Raw genomic sequence first — 23247 nt, forward strand, 5'->3', positions numbered from 1 at the left:
GGTTTATGTATTCTCTATTTTGTACATAACATGAGAAAAATACATATGAGCAAATCTATTGGCCTCTTAAAGGAGGAAGACTCTTATTTTAATTAGTAATTTGGAACTAGTATAATAAATTATCAACTCATCTTTTTCAGAATATTCCTATTTCTTGCTAGGTCATCTTTCATAAATCTGGCTAGTTCTTACATTTTTTTGGATTCAGAAGTCACACAATCAAACTAATACTCCTGAATTATATTAATTTGAATTATTTACCACATGTTGTTTTGGTGCTTGCATAGTACTTCTCATTTAGGCCTGAAACTGGCCCCTCCAGTTTAAATAATGCCTTTTGTATTGAAGATCAGGAATCTACAATAGATCTGCAGAGAACTGCATCATTATGCTACCACATACTCCTTCTTATCATTGCCTATTGTTTCACTAGAGAATATTGAACATCCCTTTCTTAAGCCTTGGCTGAGAAGAGCTAAGCCAATTCAACAGTGGAATAAACCTTTCAAAACAGTCAGGGTAAGAAAAGCTGCTCCTCAGAGTTGAGAGAGAAACCAGTACTTCCAGTAACAGATCATAGGCTAAGTCGAACCAGACAAAACTGATCTCTTGGAGTTCGTGTTTCAGAAGATCAGACACATTTTGCTGCTACTAGCTGACTATCATTGCCTCACTTCTAAGCTGAATTATTTTATTTACATTTTATGCTTAAACTGACCTTGGTTCAGTTAGTAAAAGGAGGAGATAATCTTAAATCAGTGCTTTTCCTGATCTTAGAAAATGCTCCAACTGTTTTTGTGTGTCTTTATGACAGTATACTACTGCAAGTATACATTTCAGCCTCCTTCTTGCTGCAGGGCACAGACTATTGCATATAGAAGAACAAGAGGAAAGAAAAATATCTAAACATGTCAAATGCTTTAAAACATTGGGATGGCTTTAGAAAGCTCGTAGATTTTTAAGGAGGTATTCAGTATTTTAAAAAGATTTTTTATTTTTATTTTGTCTGAAAGCACTATAAACACCACTATAAACTACTGAATCTGCTTCTAGATTGCTTCTGGGATCATGGCTATTAATTTGAGTAAAAGTGTGGGTTGCTTTATGTTTATTGCTTTTTACATTTTCTTTGTTAGCAACCCACAGACAATGGGAGACTAAACTGAATTTTTTCACCTCTGCCACTGGTAACCAAGCACCAAAATCAGCATCAAACTGCATGTTTTGTTTGCTTTGTTCCTTGAAAACTTTGTTTCCAGGTTTCAGCTTGAAATCCTTGCGACAAATACATTGGCCAAGGCCATACCACCCTAATAGGTGCTGACACCCCTCATGGAATTCCATAGGTTTAAGATCAACTGTAAGAATTTATTTCTCCATAGTTTTGTAGTGACAGAGATATCTGATTTGCAAGCAGATATCATTCCTTTTGCTGCTATGGGTGAATAAGGTAAAAATTTGATTTAGTGAGGAAAAAAGGATTAGATAGGAAGGGGAAATATAGTTTTTCTAGCATCACTTTCTCCATGAAAGCCATCCGAGAGGGAAATGGGTTTGATAGACAGTTTGCACTGAGTTAATGTTCCTTAATCCTATGAATTCTCTCCACCGTGGGTGAGAATTCCTCTCAAAGGGACTGTGGGAACAACTGGTGGGGAATGCCAAATCCAAACATACTAGCAACACCTGGATATGGGATGGACAGTGCAACCAGCTAGGAGCTACAGGATTTCTCCACTTGTTTGCAATCATGGGAGATGTGCATGTAGCAGAGAAACAGTCACCAAACCCTCCAAGAAAGTGAGAAAAAAATACCTGCAAGTGTCTCCTGTCAAAAAGAGTACATGTATATAGATTACTAAACACATATATATTTATAAATAATTTATAAATGTATCTTTAATATGTAATATATATAAACATCATTTATATATCTACTTTACTTAAAAGTGCCTTCCATAAATGCAGAAATTAAACTGTAACATTTGAAGAGAAAATGTAACATTTGAAGAGAAAAATATATGATTTTATTATGAGTTCTGTTAATTCTTCATGCTGTGCAGGACCCACTGTATGTTTTTCCCATGCTGCTGTGTTGTCATTTTCATCTTTCCCATAGGATGAGCCCAGCTCTGGGATGGATCCCTGCTCTAAACGCCACCTTTGGAAAACCATCCTGAAGGAAGTTCAGGATGGCTGTGCAGCTGTGCTGACATCTCACAGGTAAAACCCTTACCTCAACTGCCAGCATATTCTTGTTCTGCTTCCTCACCCACTGTCAACCGAGGATATTCTTCATATTCTGAAGATATGCTCACCCTCGTGTGAAACACAGAATATGTCTTGGAATTTTATGGCAATTCCTTCCTGCTTGTGAAAGCTGAGTCTGTGTAAATCCCAAATATATTTGATTTTTAAGGAAGAGAATGTGGGTTAAGGGGCTGCAGGCACAGAAAAATGATGCAATTAATTCTTCCTTTTCTATGCTCTTTCTATTCAGTGCTGTGGTGTCTTTTCTTGCTTGGAACATTAGGTTATTTTTTTGCAGCTGCCCACCTTAAAAGTCCTTACAAAGGGAGGTGAGAATGAAAAACCTTATGATTTTATTAAGTTTCTGTTTTGCATCACTGTATGAAAAGAGTATGCCATGGTATCCTAAAGAGGGATGCATCAGCTCCTCTCTTGCTCTACTCTCTCTATGCACTCTGGAAATGGCAGGAGTGACCCCATCCTCTTAGACGAGTCCATCTACATTAAATATCCTGTCAGTTCTCTGGTATGTTCTGGTTTAACAGAGGAAACATCAATACTGTTTTGTAACATCTGTAGTAAAATGCAATAAGTTGATGTTCCCTTTGGGAATATATATAGTATGTATAACTATATATAAAATGTCTTTAAATGAGGGAGAGATCATGAAAACATTTGCAAACAGGACAGAGCTTACAAATCAAAACAGCAATGTAACATTTTGTTCAAATGAGATTTGAAGCATAGATGAATTAATAAAGGAATGCAGGAAAACGTGCCTCAATATTTTATATTTTCAAATTTTTTCAGATGTTCTTAAAATGTATCTGTTGTCCCAGTACATTATTGATGGGAAAGTGCTCCAAAAAGATTGTAGAATATTATTTATGGAAGGTGAATTTTGAAAATCACATAGTTGTATTTGATACCCAAGTGCTTACCAGCTCACTCATTTAGGGAATATGAGTTATGCGTTGTGAATTCACTTGAGTGATTTTCAAGACAGAGTGTGCTTTGACTTTTCAACCCAGATTAGGAATCTGTACTTGCAAACACCAGCTAAACTGAAGAGACTTGTGGTCTCATTACTAATATGCTGTAAATAAACAAGCAAAATCTATCAAATTGTTACTAACTACACATATAGCTCTACAAATGAATGACTTGAGGAGGATATAAGTACAATGACAGTGTACACACTGTTGTCCCAGGGTGGAAGAAAGAGAAATTATTCTATACTAATACTATTTGCTGAAGGCCATTGGAGATTTATTTGAGATTATTTACTTGTATAAGTACAGAAATTTTTCTTATGAAGTGAACCTTCATGCATATCAGAAAACATATCTGTAAGGTATAGACATGGTTTCCTGTGTAAAAATTAGTTTTTGAGGACTATTTACTTTTCAGAGAGAATTTTTTACTAAAATTTCAGAGACAAAACTTTTGTTTCAATGGGGGAGGAGTGAGGTTATATCAACAGTCCCTACAGCCTTATTTTTATGCCATTTTACCACAGATAGGGAGTGTTATGCCAAGGAGAGTATTAGGAATTAATCAGTGAATTTCCTGATTTGTTGGAAGATGTGTTAGCAAGCCCTCTCCGCATGTCTCTCAAATATAGCAGTTTGGTAGTTCTCACCACAGCCCTGTGCTATTTTAAGGGAATTGTTTCTGGGGATTACTTAATTGCCAGTGCTTGTTCAGTCAAAGCACTTTGATTTGGACTGGACCATGGCTGAGGCACACAAGACATCTCTTGCTTAGCAGTCCCAGAAGGGTTGGGTAGGACACATGATGAATTTCAAGTACGTCAACAATCTTTCACTCCTCTTTGGAATGATGAGTATGACCCACCAATGCCCTGATGTGCTGCTTTGGAAGAACTGCTCACACAATTCTGTATAATATGTAGAGTGGCAGACCATCTGCCCTTAGATTTACAAGTCAAAGTTATTATCATCCAAAGCAGTCACATCTAGAGGAGGATCCTGTTTTTCTATTCAACTGCATTTCCATGTCCTAAATTCTGTTTGGATAGTAGTGTTTTGGATCGTCTTCTACCCTCTAATCAGACTAAGGGTAACTCCTTTTCAAGGGTATGTACTGCACAAAAGGCAATCTGTGGAAGCTTACTTCTTCTATCCTTTAGCTTAGAATAACCACAGACAGGTATCACAGGGAATAACAGCATTCATAGCTCTCACACTCATGGCATTTTTGAGACTGCTTATCAGGCATTTGTGTACAGTACTGATGCCTTTGTGTTGTTGCCAGAACTGTCTAATTAGTTATGGACTAAAAACATAAATGGTGGATTAGGGATCTCTTCTAGCTGTCATGTGGTATAACTTTTGGTATGTACTGACTAGGGTTACAGCTTTGATTGTTGCCCTTTAAAGTCAAAGGTTTTGTGTAGTTGTTTTTGCAGCTGTCCAGATCCCTTCCACTTTAACTAAAGTTAGATATAAATAATGTTCTCTGTTTTCACTATTATTTATTTAATTTTCTTTTTTTCACTTCATTTTGTAGTATGGAAGAATGTGAAGCTCTCTGCACACGGCTTGCTATTATGGTCAATGGAAGTTTTAAGTGTCTTGGTTCTCCCCAGCATATTAAAAACAGGTATTATATGTCAATATCAAACCCTCTACATCTGCATTCAATGTAAGAACTGACTAGACACTTTAGTAATGCTAAGGCATAAACACTTATGACTGCTAAGCACATCTTCCTTTTCCTCCCATTGCTGAAGTTAAAAAAGAGCCAATTAGGATATCTTAGCAAGCTAAGTTGACATATAGCATTGCTAAAATGCTTTGTAGTCTGCATTGGTAATTGAAAGAGATAGATCTTAAGAGACAGTATCTAAAATGAAGCACTTCTGCACGCAACCTAAGGAATACGTTGTGAGAATTCAACACAGTGATAAAATACAATTTGACTCCTTCTGAGGATTTCTTGTAACAGGAAGAAGCACTTTTAACAGGTCAGCAGCCCATAAGAACATCTATTGCTTCCTACCAAATTCACTGACAATTGCAGATATTTATGCTATTTTATGCATCCTTTTCCTGGTGTGCATAAGCCTCTTTTCTCTTTGAACTCTATTCATGAGTTAATTTAATACCTGTTAATGTTTAATTTAGAGGATGGGCTCAAACGAACATAAAGGAAAGAGGATCAGAAGCTAAGGGGAAAGTTGCTGCAACTTATAGCTAGAACATTTACATTCCGTAATAAGTGTAATTGTTAGGACATCCAGACAGTCAGCTGTGTAAGATGATACAGCTCATTTACAAGCAGCAAAGCTACACTGCTTTGTACTAGCTCAGCACTTCGCACTCAAGTGCAGATGCATTTGTCAATGGCAATAAGCTCTACAGAAATATTTTGGAATTGCTGTCTGCCTTGTTTATAGGGTAGATAACTTCTTGTCCCTTGATGGCACTTTTGGCTTTCTGCCCTTCCTTTTGGGTAGAACCATAGGCCCTTGTTTCACAGTTGCATTGGCATGATGGGCTTGATTCACATTTACTTTAATAAGCTCCCTCCTTTCAAGTTTTTTTCATCAAGACAAACTTTCATCTAAAGACATTGCAAACTGGATGGTGAAAAAATGAGGTCTGCATCTGTATTTCTGATGGTTCTGTGTGATCATAGCCTTCTTTTCATGTTTGTATACCTTTTCAGGGAGTAGTTGCCACAATTTCTGGAGGCATGAGAAGTTAATTGCTCTTCAGCAGTTTCTGCTTCTTTTGCATCTAGGTCTTTGCCTTTGCCATCCTATCTCTTCCCAAGTTTCATAGCATAGAGCTGGAGCAGACTAGAGAGAGTGCAGGCATCCTTTATTCCTTTTGTAATATGATAGACAGACATCTGTAGAGGACAGTGCAGATCTTGGACAGGTGAAACTGCTTTTTGAAGATGTGTGTGGCCCCTAATAAGAAAAAATAGTATTACTTAGGCACTTCAGCTGAGTGTACAAAGTTAGCTGGGAAAAATGTGTTTCTCCTTTTTATGTTTCAGATCCTCTGGAGTGAGTACCTGTCTCTGTCCTTGCAGCTTGACTTTGAGAGGGCAAAATAAACTATTTCACAAAGGCTACCTTCCTCTTTATCTTCTCAGTGACTTTTTCATTGTTTTGCCACTTCTGATGTTTCCTTTAGAGCATCTTTTCATTTGCCTTCTTAAGGAAACAAGACATCATAAGCATACTCATAAGTATGCACCATATTCATATAAATAGGACAGTTATTTCTCAATTTTCTGCACTGCCTTTGTAGATACACCTCTTTCAGATCACAGTTAGCATATCAATGCAGAAGTATCATGCTGGAAGTGCCTTCATATTAATTTTGAATTTATTGAGACATTCACAGATTTGCTGTTCAAGAATCAAGGTAGTATGGGTGCCTCTTTTGAATTTTCTAAAGCAAGGTCATAATAAGAATATTTGGCAGTCATATTTGTAGCAACTATTTTTTTAGAATCATTGTAACTTTATTAAAACCACTCCTTCTCTACGTTAAGAATTTTTCATACTATCAGCAGATGACTGTTCTTTACTGTATGTCAGTGACATTCATGTGGGGTGATATGTGCACTGAAGATCAATATTGCTGAGACCTTTCACAGAAACTGTGCAGCTCAGGGTGCACTAAGACTTTTCATTTAAGGCAGGACTAAAATCCCTTTAACTCCCAGCTTATTAATTGATTTGGTCTCCAAATTTTCCACACTTATTTTTCAGGAATCCATTGAATTTTTTAAAACTTTAGAACACTTTATTAGTAAAAAAATAGCTACTAACTTTATCAAAGGATTTATTTAAAATCATGCAGTTATCTGAATTTGCTCTGGCTGCCTAATTAATTTTGTTGGCTGGCAGGAACAAAGCCACTGTAGAGAGCACAGTTTTGAAACCTCATATACACACAAATGTTAAAGATTGCCTTTTTTTGTTCGTTTGTTTGTTGGTTGGTTGGTTGTTTTGTTTTATTTGTTTGTTTGTTTGTTTGTTTTTCCCACTCTTATTTTTTATTAAGAACACAGTAAAGATGTTTCCATGTTTTCTTTGGAAAATTTTGACAAGTGCTAGGGAGAAGCCAAAAACCTGTTCCTCTACTCCTCTTATTTTGTTGCTTCCAAACTTCCCTTCAACACTTGCCAATATGGCCCTTCATCATTAACCCCAGGCTATCACACACTTAACACATAAAAGTAACTGTTATGAGATTAAAAAACATTGTACCTTCTCTGTTATTAATGTTTCAGACTTATTTGAAGACAATTTACAGATATGCTACTGTATACCTTATGGAGGATTTCTGCATCTGCATGAGATGGGAAAGGGGTAGAGAAGCAGAATTCTTTTACTTATTACTCCAAAGAAAACCACGGAAATAATTAAGCTTTAAATTAAGCTTTAAATTATTTTAATATTTTCATTTTCTCACTTTGCAGTCCACTTGTGAACATCCTGAAAAACTTCCAGGATTTTGGAGAATATTGGGTTACTCCTTCCTTCCCATTTTCCTTCCCTCCCTACGTTTTAATATCACTACCATTCTCGCTGCCATACAGAGCAAAACATTGTTTCTTCTAAAGCGATAGACCATAAGGATTACTAAATCTAATCTCCTATTAGGAAACACCTACCTGAAGAAGACTGCTTTCCTTAACAGCCACCTTCACTCATATATTCTCTAATGTTTTCCTGGTGTTTCAGTGTTTCCTGCAATTAGTACTGTCTAGTATATTTGTCCCATGCACCATCTCACAGTAAAAACCCCATTACTTTTTACATTTTGTTTAAAACAAGTGCGTCATGAAGCAATACAAGTGAAGGAAAGCATAAACATAACTGATTTTGTTGCATCTGATTTAATCTACATTACACATATCCTAAAAATTTGGGGTTTGGATGGTGTATTTGTGTGCTATGTATGCAAATGAATTAGGTTAGTACCTATCTTGCCTGCTAAAATCAATATGTAAAGGTAATTTAAGGTAAATTAAATGGGATCACAGTTGTAGATTATTGTGGGGTTTTCTGATAGATTTTACAGCTTGTTTTTTTAAATATGTTCTTATATATAAGAAGCTCTTGATATCCTTGATATCTGTCTTCAGTTTGTTTCTACACATCAAATTGAACAAGTATTTTAAAATCAATTACTAGCGACCTGATCTACCTTTGAAGATTGCAAGAAGGAAAGAAGTCTAAACACTGTATGAACACTTAAAGCAAAGAAAACTTTCATATAGCTTTCATTTATGATAGAATGAGTCCTGTATTGTAAGAAATAACAATAGAAGCCTATTTTGATATTACATATGATTATATTAGTACATCTCAAGAATTTTTTTCCTCTTCTAAATGTAGATACATCCACTAAATGACATTCTTTCTTCCCCTCTTGGTGAATTCTGTCTGTCTTAATGGAAATAGTTTTATTTGTTTATTCTTTAGTACCATTCCAGCATGTAAAGTGCAGATTATGATCATCTTTTTGATGGATATGTGACGTAGGCTTAATGGGTCTTCTTTAGGGCCCTGCTAAATTTGCTTCTTTGCTCTGGTGGGAAGTTCAAGGATTCAATTCTCTCTCTCTGGCTACACTTTCAGCCCTTGGCAGATGGGAAAGATCATAATCTTGGGCTGAGTACAGCTTTGTCAGATGGCAGTACAAAATTCTGCTATGAAGGGTATGGGTGAACTCCAGGAAGATAGTAATGTGAAACATAAAAGCTTCTTAGGGATACAAAAAGTGACTCTGCCTCTAATGTGTAAGGCTTGTCCATATTTTCCAGCCCTCGTTCAAGCCTTTTACAAAATGCTCATCCAAAAATATCTTCTTGATACAAATATAGGTGTTTGTGTTTCTGCTCCCAACTGTTGAGCCCTAATTATATTTATGTATGTTTAAATGGATTTAAGGTACCCTCAGATGTTTCTCAGTAGAATAATAAGAATTGGACTCCTTTAGAAAGGTATTTTGTTGTCAGTGGAAAATTTCAAAATAATGTCAAGAAGAGTGGTAGCTACAAGAACAAACTGAGTGGCAATTTCCAAAAAGTTAGCATCTTAGTTCTAGTCATAGTTTGTCTGAGATTGATGTGTGAACAGTTGTGCCCATTAAAGCCTAATTTCAGATGACTCCTGCCAAATGAGTCAATTACTCTAAATCGTGAATGGATTACATTTAAATGCTCTCTCCAGTATTCTCCATTATACTTAATGCTTTTTTAAAAAATTCAGAGAAGCATTTTCATGTTAGATACAGCTGGCCAATTCTCTGGGAACAACATTTTGAATACTATACTTCATTCTAGGGCCATCTGGACAGACTTCTCATATTTGAAAAACCCATACCAATTTGTCAGGTGCTGGACACACATCAAGTCTTTGCTCAAATTTTATCAGCAAGCCATTTGATTAAATTAGACAACAATTAATCCATTTGTTGTAGCTGGGTTAGAATGGAAAATATGTTGGCAGACTATTTATATTTTATCTTTTTTTTTAAAGTTGATTGAGAATATTTTGTTGCTTTCCTCAAACTCACACATGTAGATTTCTTAAATGGAAAAGAGAGAATTAAATTTAAAGATCTCGTCAGTGTTTCAGCCTTCAGTGGACACAGTGTTATCATATTAACTGCTATACTAGCAGCAAGTTTCCTACATGCTATAAAATATAGACATTAATATAATGTCTATTATTCTTAACCAGAAAATCCATTCCTTTTGTACATGAAAAATCTATTAAGGCAGTGGATCTGTAATCATGCAGTATAGCTATTAGTTTATCTTTCCAGAGGAAAGTTTGAAGAAAAGAGTTCTTAAAGTTTTGAAAACACACAGATTGAGAGTTCAAAAGTAATATCTTTTCACTCACATAAAGCTTAGTGCAACGTTAATTCAGCCTCACTGCACATGTGCATTACAATGCATTTTTTTGTCATTTTAGACTATTTTTTTCCACAGGATGTTGCATTGTATCTCTGTACTTTTTCATTTAAAGGGTTAGAGTAGTCCATCTGAGCAGTTTATGATTAAATATTTTCCATTTGTTCAACATTGCATTCAAAGTACAATGCCTGTTAAATTCAGCTCTAGCTGTTAGTGTTTCAGAAAGCACTGTGAATTCCTCCTGCCCACTGGAGCCCTAGGTCTCAAGATGGGCCTCTAACAAGACAGGAAACAGCCATGAAAAATGTGGTCTAAGTGAGTTATCACAGACCACACAGGTGTGTGGGGATCAAAGAATAGAAATCAGTTCCCCAGGACATACCAGAACTAGGAAGCATTTTCTTTCCTTTTTCTTTCCTTTTCTCATCAATCCGCTATCTTATTTGCAACATTTTCTAGGTGTTACAGTAAATAAATCCACTTGTCTCAGTGGGTACATCCGCTATAGCTTGTAAGGCATTCATGATAAGGAATTCATGATTAGGTGTTATGTGATCATGTATTTAAAGTTTATTACATAAGGTGAATATGTGGTTTAAATTTTAATTTCACAGCTCGTCTCCATGATAACACCTTTTAACTTGAGAATTTGACCTTGACGTGTTGATAAGGTCCTTTTAATAGAATTTTAGTGTGTAATATCCTGATTGTTATGTTCTTAAAAAGCAGTACACCCAAACCCAGTGGTAGCAACCCATTAATAATGTTACTTACTCCTTTTTTTCACTGTTGAGCCCCAGAAGGTGCTTTGAAGAAATATTTTGGGCTCTTTATAGGCTGCACCATCAGCTTTGCACAGAACTAGAGTTGCTGCTCCTCTTTCTCTGGGAATATAATATGTAAATAATGCAAGAGTAACAAATCCCTGGTACTTGCTTATATTTGCAGATATACATATATATATATGTATATTTTTATGCATATATAAATATATGTATATTTTTATGCATACATAAAAACTCATATGCAGAGAGATTTTGTGTGCACATGTATAAACAATTAACATGATTTTTTGAGGGTTTTGCCACATTTGGAAATCATAGCTAAGAACTTCGAAGCCTACATTCAGAGAGCAAAGTTGTATCCTGCACTGCTCATAACCTGGGGCAGTCAGTGTTATGGCCATGATATTATTGAATACAGAAATTACCTTTAGATGGTTTGATATGAAAGCCCAGAGTGTATGTGAATAAATAATGCATGTATAATATACCAGAACAAGTTTACTCATTGTTTTAATGACTGTTTTCATGTTCCTATCGTTATCCTGGAAAAATAATGATCACTTAAAAAATGATGAAACAAAATCTATGACTAGTAGGTAGAAGAGAGATTTTATAATTTATTTATGTCTGTTTGTTTGTTGCAACTAATCAAGTTTTTCTGTTCAGCCATGCTGAGATTCTGAATAATTGTAGAAGGAAATCATATTTTGCATGTGACAGTGTATTTGCATTTGATTTTAGTTTTTTTAAAAAAACCCCATGAGTATTTAAAAATTAATAACATTTTTTTCATTCCTATGTATTGCCTTTATCTACTGCTTAATAGATGAAATAATTAAATAGATTGTGTGATATAAGATTATCTTGAATTGTGATGTGTTCGTTTTGATAATTTCATTTCAATTTTTGTTTATTTTTCAGTGTTTTTCAAAGTGTTTTGTTTTCAATGTTGTTCAAGCTTAGTTCTGTTTGTAAACTGTGCTTGTGTCTAAGGCTGTAAGAGGAATAACCTGGATCTGGATCCTGTGCTTCAGCAATCATACTGGCGTAACCAAGTTATCTTGTCTAGATGGGGCCTGTTCCAACCTAAACAATATAATGATTCTGTTCTCTTAGGGAAAGTAGAACTATATCTGTCTGCAAATGAATGCAAACCAAAGCAGAGGGGCAAACAGCACAGTAGCAAATTATTCCCTCTTTGGGAATTTATGGTATATATTCTAAAAGATGCAGTTTCTTGCAGACATTAAGTGCCAGTGTTCTCTTTACTACTTTTTTGTTATCCAATAATGTAATTTTGAAGTAATCTTTTGATCAAACTAGTACATACACAAAGTATGCACATTATATTTCCACCAGTAAACTTTCTGGGAGCTGTAATTTTTGGATGTATATATATAGCACAACATTCTCCAGGAAATGCACTCTTTGATTAGTGGAAAAAAAGCATATGGGTGATTAGATGCCTTTCTTCTTCATCATAGTTTAGGATATAGGGCCATGTTCTTGATTTCCTGAGGTTGCGTTCAGCAATTTTGACTGGGGGAAAGAAGAGTTGGTAAATTGGATTTGGGAAGAGTGGGATTTGATAAGCTGGTCATTCTGGACCTGCTGTAAGTTAAAACAGTGGTTTCTAGGTTTGGTTTTGTTAATTTGTAGACAAGCTAACTCCTAGGGCTTTTAAATGAAAACATAGATTTTTTTTTTATTTTATTTTTTTTTCCAAATAGAAGTCCACTGATAATGTACTTTCTTTTTTATCCTTCATAAAAAAAGGATTTCATGGGTCAAGCTTCAAAAAAACATTGTGTTAGCCCCTCTAGAGACCCTTTTGCGACCAGCCCAGTTTAGGCTTATCTGTATGGCTACAAGGCTTTGTGTTTCAGCAACATCTCTTCTTGTCCCCATTCAAGCCTCTGAACCAGGATCTCCCAGAAATGGGCAGAAGGGAATATTGAAAATTTGCTCTGCCCCAAGTGGCAGCTCTCCTTGATATTTATGAGAATTTTCAGACTTTGGGCTACTAAATCTATTTCCATTCCCTTTGCAAGGCCAGAAAGAGCACCAGGGAAGCATCTAGGAGTCTTCCTCATCAGTATAGACCTGGCTACACTTTATTTCATGACTGTGGCTTGTGTAGACACATATCTGACGTAAATTTACATAATCTATTTTTGTACTGCTGGCAGTATAGCTGTAGAACTTTATCACAGGCTGCAAAACCCATCCGAGAACTGAGGAACCTTTTGGGTGACTTGCCCAGGCTGACCTCCTCTTTGTGATATTTATATCAAAACAACCCCAAGGTCAGATCAAAGACCTATCTAGCACACTATTCTCTCTCTGACAGCAGCCAGGAGGAAAAAGTACAAGAATAAGATAAGCACATGCAGTTACTTTTACACATTGCTCAATCACCTTCAGCAATTTCTTTCTTAGAGGCTTCCTAAGCTAGAGGTGCTTTTAGTGCATCCCTATCATGAATTTCTCTAGTCTCCTATTCAACTCATGTCAAGTTCTGGCATCCAGCACATCCCATGTTGATGAGTGTGCAGTTTCCCTAGGTACTGTAAGGAAAACTACTTCATCTTACTGATTTGGCATTGTGTTTCCTATAATTTAATTTGATGTTCCCTGCTCTTGCATGAGAAACATAGGAGAGTGAAGAATTCTTTCTTAGTTACACTGCTTAGTCATGATTCTGAGCTTGTTAAAAACACCTTTCAACCACCTGTCATCTTTCTTTGATGCTGAAAAGTTTTAGCCTATTTACTAATTCCTGGTATGGAAATTGTTCCATTCCTTGTTGCCATTTTATGTTCCTTTAGTTCCCTTGTTATCTGAGTGGCTCAGGTATCTTGAGGACCTATGTAAATTAAAATTGTATTTTTGTAGTCCATGCTAAGCTCATACTTCTGCAGCTGATGCTTCTGCAGCTGATGCTGTTGTTAAATACTTAAGTTAAATAGTTTACAACCGATTTGGGAATTTAGATTTTAGTTTCTGTCTCATGGTGGCCTTTCAGCAGGTAAAACTGGGAGTCAATAAGTAATACTTCCAGACCCACTAATAAGGGGAAAGTCAAGCGTGAACAACTGGTTTGACTGAAGAAAAAGAGGAAGGATTGAGAGAGGAAAAATATTTTATTTTGTCAGAATATGTGTTTTTGTGTGTGTGTGTTTGTACACAAATGAAGGTGTTGTTAAAGTAACGTGGGAGTGGAAAATGTCTTTGTCGAATAGCTTCAAAAGGCGATGATTATTTTGCAGCAGATGACTGCTGAATGAGTGTCCTGGCTCAACTCATGCCATTTTAATGATAATGTTTTCCTCTTTAGTCTTGAACTATCAGATGCTAAAAGTTTGACCCTAACAGTGCTAATCAAAGCAGATTGTGCTTTTCTCTGTAATTCCACTTCGGGTTTCTGAACTAATTATATTGTCTGAATATAATAAAACAGAGCAAAAAAAAAAATGGTCAACTCAATTTCCATTGCCTCAGTGTGCTACCAAGAGCAGCTTGCTGATTATAGCAGGGGGAAATGTTTACTGCTGATCAACTTAGTTTATATGGGGAGCTCTTGTATTAAAATGAATTATAAAATCTAGATATAGAAGCATCATAATTTGACGAGCCAAAAGAGGAAAATCCTTTAAAGCTTTTTATCATCGCCATGCTGTTGTTTATGTCATTCACAATTTAGAACTAAACCAAAGTTCCACAGACTTCTCTGTCTTTGTTAATCAGAATTTTGATCCATTTTCTTTGGAAACTTCATTGCATACAGCAATTTCATTTTATGAGACTGTTGAATGTCCCCATAAGCCAGCATTTTTCAAACTATAATTCAATGGTGGCTGTATAGAAATGCCAGAAAACTGATCAGAATCAATGATCTCTTGTAAAATGTTGCCTCAGGTTAGCTGTCAACTAAATTGAATACCCTTGTCAACTATATCAATCTTTGTAACAACTTTTTTTATCGTCACATGTGTTTTTTCAGGGATGATGTTATGCATTTAAAACATGTAATTAAAGATCTATTTATGTCTTAGTAAATCATTGCAAAGCAAATTTGCCAGACACTGCTTTGGATTCCACCTTATTCTGGATCTCTTTGATGTAACAACACTGTTCATCTGTCAGGCTACATTGTCCAGTAGATATTTTGTACCCTGCAGCTTGGACCCAATACAATTTGATTCGTGTAGCATCCTTCAGGAACCAACAGACAGGACACTGTGTCAGGAATGCTCCTTCTTAATCAATTTCAAGCAGTTCAGTGGTTGCATTTGACTGCAATAAAAAATAAACAAAAAAAAACCAACCAAAGGTTAAAAAACCCTACACTAATTTATTTGTAATGGGGCTTTTCATACAGTGCAAGTTTTTATGCAAAAACTGCCATTGTCGTACCTGAAGTGTAGCAACTACTGTTTTATTCTACACAAAAAATTAGGATTGATGCCTGAAATTTTTGGAAAAGATATTTTGAACTCATGTGAAATTCTTAATAGAATAAAATCTGCAGTATAGTCTTTTTCATCGTGGAAACTTGCAGTGCTCTGAAATAAATGAAGACTTTATTGCTTTATAAGAACAGAGGTTCTGATCCGACACGATAAAAGTTAAAGCACTTACACTGCTATATATTTTTTATAGCTGAGGAACATGTAGCGTTTCGTGTGAAATATTTTGCTGGGAGCCACTCAGACACTGGTTAAACTGGACATATATAGCAGAATAGTTCTTTCTATCTTTTACTACCTTTTGATCGATAATCTGTAGCTTTTTCTTTTTATATATAGGAATAGGGCACAATCATATAGCGTGCTGTGATACATCCTTCTGCTTTGATCATGTGAAAATGTGCCTCACACAGGTCAGACCAAATTAACCCAGCTGCTGCCCTGAATCACAAGTTGTACACAGAAAAGACATGGGAGAGGAGGGTTTTGGCACAAGGGATTCTTACAGAGGGTACTCACTAGAAACCAAATAATTGGAGTAAAGGATTTGGCAATGAGTAATCACAAAGCTGGAGAATGAAAAAAATGAAGTCATCCCAGAGTGACAGATGTGGGAGTGTTGAGAAAGAGAAGTTCATTTCCTAAAGTATTCTGAGAGATTGCATGGCCATAAAGACAAAGAAAATTTGTTAACTTTTCCACCTCCCTAAATATCCCTATACTTGCCTTTGCCTATCTGTAAAACATAGTTGCAGTCACATTGATGAAATCTGAATTTGAATGTGCAGTTTTGTTAACAGATATGAAAAATAGAACTACATACCCATTTTTCTCATTAGAAAAGATTTTTTTGTTTGTTTTCTTCTGTATATGTGATCGGTAATCATAACTTTTTGCTGACGACTCAAAGCGGTATAGCAATTAAAACATAGTTAATATAAATTCTGGTGTATTGGACAGTGAAATATCTCGTAGTAACTAAAATGTAGGCATAACACTTTTTTTGTTTCACTTATTAATTTAACATTTTTTCATTGAAATTCTACTATTCAATAGTGTAATGCTAAAATCACAATAATGCAGTAGGCATACATGATGTCATTTGACATAATCATAGGAAAATCAATAAAACTAAATGTTCTTCCTGTCCTCACAGTGTAGACAAATGAACTTATGTTTTTGTGTCTCATTCTCAGGTTTGGAGACGGTTATTCAGTCAAGGTTTGGCTTAGTAAAGAAACAAGCTATCGAAGAATTATTTTGGACTGCCTACAACTGCACTTTCCTGGAACACAGTTTAAGGTACAGCTAAAACTCCCTGTTGCAGTATATGGCAGGATTAAGTTTGGGCTGGTAAGAACAGTATATCCATGTTTGGATATTTACATGATTGGTTATATTGATCTTCCTGGAAAAAGTACATATGAATATCCCTTTTATTTTTCTTTTAAGCATTTCACAAAAATCTGAGTTGTGATACGGGTTAAATCAACTCCAAACAGGCATTTAGGCAATGTAAAAAAAAAAAGGCCCTTTCTCTGAGTGAAAATTTCCTTTTGCTTTTATTATTGATGAAGTTGAACTCACATTCGTGTTCTCCTGAAGTAGGATTACAGTGTAGTTACTGAGAGTATTTACAGTGATTGCTTTCTGAAATGGTCCAGAAATGATAAGTCTCAGCCTTTATTGAGATTCTTTGATTTAATACAAAGCCTTACAAAAGATCTATAGCAACTACATTTCAAGAAAAACTCTGAAAGGCCATTAATTCTTATTTTTTATTTTAAACTTTAACTGTGTTTAGGACAAGAATCATGGAAAACAACAACTATCTTAGATATGAACCTGTTTGTGTATATGTTTATAAATCTGTACTGTGCTCAGCCAGCTCTGTTCTCAGCCTTTTCCCAGACTGCATTGTAACAGCAGTAGTCTGTTGGATGAAAAACCTATAGCTTAAAATTGTCCTAAATTTTTATATCTTTTATGAGATTAACAAAGTGCCGTCTCAGAACACGCACAAAATTTGTGCTTTGAGTATGAGCAGTTCTTTGTGCTACCAATGCATATGTTCTTTTTAAAAAGATCATATTTTCTCTGTTAATCTACAATAAGAGCCCATTGTAGCTAGACCAATTATAAACAATGATGTGCATTCACTTTTATCTGTTTTTATAATTTTTACTTGTTTTCAGGGACAACATCTCAATCTGCTTGAGTACCACGTACCACGAAGTCAGGGATGTTTAGCAGAGCTCTTCAGAGTCCTAGAGAATCACAAAGGTTTTCTCCAAATCAAACACTATTCCATTAGCCAAACCACATTAGAGCAGGTATTTTATTATTTTTATTTCTTTTCTTTCCATGCCCCCCTCCCCACCTCCCTTTTTATTTTTTTGGTCTAAACATGCTGCATACAGCAGTTATTGATGTAGTAAAATAATCTGTTATTTGCTAGGATACCCAAATATATGCAATAAGCCAGTACTTCCAAGCCATCTCAGGTCACACAGTAATTTCTGCTTTTATATTTCTTTTGCACTGGAGGTGAGCACAGTAATAGCATCACAGTAAGTCACATGTAGTGTGCACAAACATAATCTGTGCTTAGATACATTTAGATGTGTGGCATGAAAAAGCGGGACTGTGAACTGCCACCTCCACAACCCAAGAGTTGGGATCTTACCAGTGTCCTCGAAAAGGCTGAACCAATCTCTGTAAATCGTGGTATACCTTAAATTTTCAGTACATTTTCCTTTGAGGCTTTTAAGTGCATAAGCAGACAGAAGAGATTCCACACTAAAAACTGTGAAACCCCATTTTGATAAAGAGAAGAACACATTGATGGCAAGGATGGGTTTTCTGGGTGATCCTGATGTGTTACAGCATCTTCACATACAACTTCTTGGTATGCATGCTACATGAGAGTCACATATAGTCAAAATACTGGTTTTCTATGATAGGTGGTGTGAACTTGTTCCTTTTTCCCATGCACAAATCATTATTGAAGTACTTTATTGAAGAACTTATCTGTACTGATCTACTAACTGCTTGTAAATTATCTATTCACTGAATGGACGCATATACTGGCAATTACAGCCTGTTGATTGTTCAGGCATTGTTCACTCAAGCTTACTTCCTCCATTATTCATGATGATGCATCACCTCAGTCACCCACCCTTGCTTTCTCTCCAGGACTAACTGAGTATCAGTTTTAAACAGGAAAATAGTCCTCCCCTGTAACAAACATGCACCCTGAGTTTGTTTGCATATGAATAGGATCATTTGAATAAAAAATAACCCTTTCCCTCTACATTCCTTGCTGTCAAATAATTGTGTGATTAAAAAGGAAACAAACCTTTCTGTAGTAAGATCTGTTTTAAAAAAAAACAAACAACAACCACTCAAGGAGACACATTAGTTGTTCAATCATCACTGCAATTTTCAGAAGTGTGTTTTCACCTTGAAATATTTAGACCCTTATCTGTGATGGTTATTGACAGAAACAACAAATTTGGCTTCTTTAGCTATGTCATTCCAAAGGCAATTAAAACCATTGTTTCACACTAACTTGTGCAGCAATAAAAAATAATTTTCATATCTCAATAACACGTTTTACCACTATGTTTATAATTTATCAATCCTTATCTTATCTGGAGAGGTGAAGAGGGATTATTTCTAGTTTACAAAACATATCTCTAGATGGGTTCCCTCAACATAAACAATTAATTAATAAGCAAAAGCTTAGGAAAGCAACTGAAAAATATCATCACCTATGTCCCCAAAGATTAAATTCGAGTACTATTATTTTGAAAATCCTACTTTTTCTCATGTCTTACAGGTATTCATTAATTTTGCTACACAGCAGCAAGGAGTCTCACATTCTTCACCAGGATCTCCTGTTGAGCATCATGACCACCTTGCACTCTAGGCTCAGAACAGGATAAAGCTTCAGCAGCACATATATGTGTGTGTATGTTTGCGTGTACATATACACACAAGTTACATGCAATAATTTTTCAGCTGTGAACAATTTGTGTATGAGAAACAAATAATAGAAGCAGAGGTGAATTTGGATTTGAAGGCCAGAAGGAATGGTACCAGTTCTTGGTTAAACAAGAAACTGGTTATATGCAGACCAAAAATCTGCCAAAAGGTAAAAATTACCTGGAATTTTAAAATATAAATGGCCTAATTAATGCAGAGGAAAAAAATGATCTGAAATGTCAGTGCATAGTAGATTTTTTTTTGTGGTGACTGCATTGATTTGGGTACAGTACTCTCTTTTATGCACATTTAATATCTAATTTTTACATGACAAGTCAAGAAAAAACCATTGAATGATAGCAGTAGCTAGGCTGTCACCCAATATTTGTATTTAATAACACAAATCGAGAGCCTTTTGGCTTCCCTATTAATTCAGCTCTGTGTTGTGACAAGCTAAATTAGGCTTTTTATTGTATAAAGGATGCACTGTATTCCATAAGGCTTTATGTTAAAGAGGTTATTAGTGTACTAGTCTGCCTCCCAGTTATCTTAAGTATATTTAACAAGTTTCTATAGATCATACTTGACAATGAGTTTTCCCTTATGCCTGTGGGTTGCTGCTGGAAGTATTCTCAAGTATATTTTAATGACCTATTTTGTTTTTCTCATTTTTTTTTCCAAAAAAAATGTCAAAAAGAGAAGAATGTTTAATGGGAATGTTAAAGGAAATAAGATAAATATTCAGACATTGATCAATAAATTTCTCAATAAATATATTATGATGCTGGATACTTCAGACAAGGGCACAGCCTTCAACGTATACTTGTGTAAAAGTGAACACTTAATGCATAAAACTCCTTGCATGTTGTGCTATAAGAAAAAAATATAAAATTTTTTTTGTAGTAAATGGCTGCCTCATCCAAAACAAGCCTTTAAGTCTCCTGTGAAGTTAGCTGGTGCCACTTTTATTGGACTATGCTGTCAAAGAGTCAGTGACTTAGAAGTTAATTGCTACAATACGATTTTCGGTGGGCAGGGGAGAAGAAAGTGTACTTGGAGATGGAAGAATTTGATTTTAAATGGCCAGTTTTGCAGTGCTGCTTCTATAATTCCCTGCTGTACAATGATGAAATATTAAAAAACACATATTAGTGTTTTAGGCTTTGCAAGCTCACTCAGATGACTGTTTATTGAGGCTTGATTTGTTGCTGTGGTTTTGGCCCATTATGCTTTTTAAAGTCAGAAATTCATTTTGCCTATTTCTATAAAGATGAAATTAAATCCTTGAAAAATAAATAAAAACCTGAAGATTTACAGGCTTTGTCTGCATGTACATATGGGTCAGAGTTAGTGAGCATATGAAACTGCTTTATCATTAGAATGGCTTGGTATACATAGTCTGCTGCATAACATCAGAACTCTGCCAGGCTCCTCAAGATCCAAAGCACCTAAGAACCATTAAGCCCCAACAGCCACCATCCTGGTAGAAATACCAGCACAATGGGATGACCACGTTTGATGTGGAAACAGTTATCTTTAATTTCTGCATGAGGCTGGGAGTGGAAAGTTTCTAAGGTCCTCTATTAGAACAAAAAAAGGGCCAACATTACAAAGCAGAGTGTAAGAGAAGTAGTGGAGGTGAAAGAAAAAAGAAAGCACATGCAGGAAACTTGGGCAGAAACAGGAGTACATCAGCATAGAAGTATCCTGCTTAATGTCAGCATCTCAGGGTGGGAGAAACTGTGTATACAAGGAACAGCCAAGGATCTCTGATTCCTAGTCTGAAACCACTCCACAGGAGAATATTTCTGCAGCTCTTGCTTAGTTGGGAAAAAAAAAAAAAAAAAGGGGAAGGTATGGTAAGAACATGTGCATATGGGTTTGGGCTTTTTTTCCTTTATTTTTGTTGATATGTCTAGGTCTGTAGATTGATGATATTATGATTGATTGTCTTTGGTTTTTATAAATTAATATGTCAACCATCACAAGTCCTTAAAAAAATAATGAAATATACACAAGAAGTTTGGGGGTTTGGGAAAGGAGATGGTGCCAGTTCTTGGTATGTAAGGCAGCTGAGCCAAAAGGTCTCATTTGTGTGAAATTCTGAAGAGTGCCTATTCCTGCTGAGAAAGTGTACCAGGGAGTTGAATTAATAAAACAGTCCTGCAGTTTGCTTAGACCAAGGGAAGCATAAAAGCATACAAGACTCATGGTGGTGAGGCTGAAAAATGGTAGCCTAGCTGAATGCTCAGATAGGGGAGCTTTTTTAAGACTTGACTGTGTAACACTAATTAAATGTCATTTTTTTCTGATTAAAATATGAAAGATTATATTAGTTTAATAGATTAATAAAGTAAATAAGGTTTGCTTCAGAGTGATGGTTGAGTAGATTCAGTTAACAGTGTTTTTCTTTTTTTAAATTACTTCATATGCATCTCAGGAGACCCAATTTCATTCAGGCAAGTAGCAAACAGTGTCTGTCTACCAATCCTTAATGAGTGAAGAAGGTCAAAATCTAATTGAGTGCCAGTGTACTAGGTTCTGTCTCAGAGGATATTTTCCCTTTCCTTGACTTGCAACATTCCTGTAAGTATGCAAATTTCAACAAAAGTATTTTGAAGATTTCTTTTATTTATTTATCAAAATAAATTACTAAACTAGGAGTCTGGATTGGAATGATCATTTATATGTTAATGATGCAAGAATCCTTGAATTCATAAGTCACACAGAAATATCTCTTAACATCTCTGGATTTGGCATGAAACACAACTGAGGACTCTAACCAATAACTTCTCTTGTGAGATTTTTGTTAGGAAAGTTTAATTTTGTTTCAACTGGAAATTTCTCTGGCTATGAAAGTGTGCCCTTCACCCTGCATGATAAACTAGATTTAAGCTCAAAATTACAACATCAACTGAATATCTGAAATTCTAAACACCCAAACTGGGGAGATTATATTCATATTTTTAAGGGATTATTCCATGGTCTAAGGTAAAAGAAGAGCTTATGCTAAACTTTCAGAAGATTGTCTCAGGCCCTATTTTAAATTTCATACAGTTACAGAATGATGTGAACAAAAATAAACTGTAGGTCTGAACCTTAAATCAAAACATCACAAATTCAGGTGAAGGTGATGGGGTAATTGTAGTAGTGGACAGGATGGCAAACCTCATGAATTGTCATTTTGAATCTGTCTGCATATTAAATTTCTGTACAGAATTTTCTCCTGGAAAGAAAGAGCTTATTTCTCTGGTTTGGTTTAGCCATGAAGGGTAGTGGAAGATGTATAATGGGATTTCCAGCAGAGGAACTGGGTACCTTTTGAGCTTGCTTGTCCTTGTGAAATCTGAACCACTGGGTCTGAAATCTCATAAATTAGGGAGTTGAATTTGACTCTTACTGGAACTGTTGAACTCTTAGATCTGTCTAAATCCAATTTAGGTAAGAATATTGCTTTCCTGGCCTTTTTCTAGGAAGTAGTAAAGCTGACACTGCTTTGATTCAGTTTAATATGATCTAATCTTTTTATGTCAGCACTTTCAATTTTTCTTTTTCAAGAATAGGCAGATCAAAGCTAGATCTCACTTGAAGTGATTGAGAGCTGACTAGCTCAGACAGCGTTCCTGAGACCCACAACAGCTAAAGAGAAAATGCTTCCCTGAGTTGTGTATTAGATACTTACATTACTAATAAAACCGATGCTGTGGCAAGTGCAATGGAGGTGGGCAGCAGGTAATGCAGAAATCACAGTTGTCTCATTCTTGCAAAGAAAACAGCAGTCTGCTGCTATCAACAGGCCAGGTACTGCTGAATGTTTTAACAGATGTATTCTTCATGCT

General features: G+C 35.6%; 1 protein-coding gene across 1 annotated transcript in view; it reads left to right on the forward strand.

Annotated features, from left to right (window-relative positions):
- ABCA13 (ATP binding cassette subfamily A member 13) overlaps window positions 1-20681 on the forward strand; it is a 175366-nt gene extending 154685 nt beyond the window's left edge. Inside the window, exons 51-55 of the mRNA XM_051798954.1 lie at window positions 2120-2223; window positions 4783-4875; window positions 16618-16723; window positions 17617-17754; window positions 19263-20681. Of these exons, the coding sequence (XP_051654914.1) occupies window positions 2120-2223; window positions 4783-4875; window positions 16618-16723; window positions 17617-17754; window positions 19263-19352 (531 nt within the window). The 3' untranslated portion in view covers window positions 19353-20681. The remainder of the gene's footprint in view (window positions 1-2119; window positions 2224-4782; window positions 4876-16617; window positions 16724-17616; window positions 17755-19262) is intronic.
- The last annotated feature ends 2566 nt before the right edge of the window (window positions 20682-23247 follow it).

This window comes from Manacus candei, unplaced genomic scaffold, assembly GCF_025592945.1.
Source record: "Manacus candei isolate 608988 ecotype Guabito, Panama unplaced genomic scaffold, ASM2559294v1 h1tg000049l, whole genome shotgun sequence".
In the NCBI taxonomy this organism is placed as follows: domain Eukaryota; kingdom Metazoa; phylum Chordata; class Aves; order Passeriformes; family Pipridae; genus Manacus; species Manacus candei.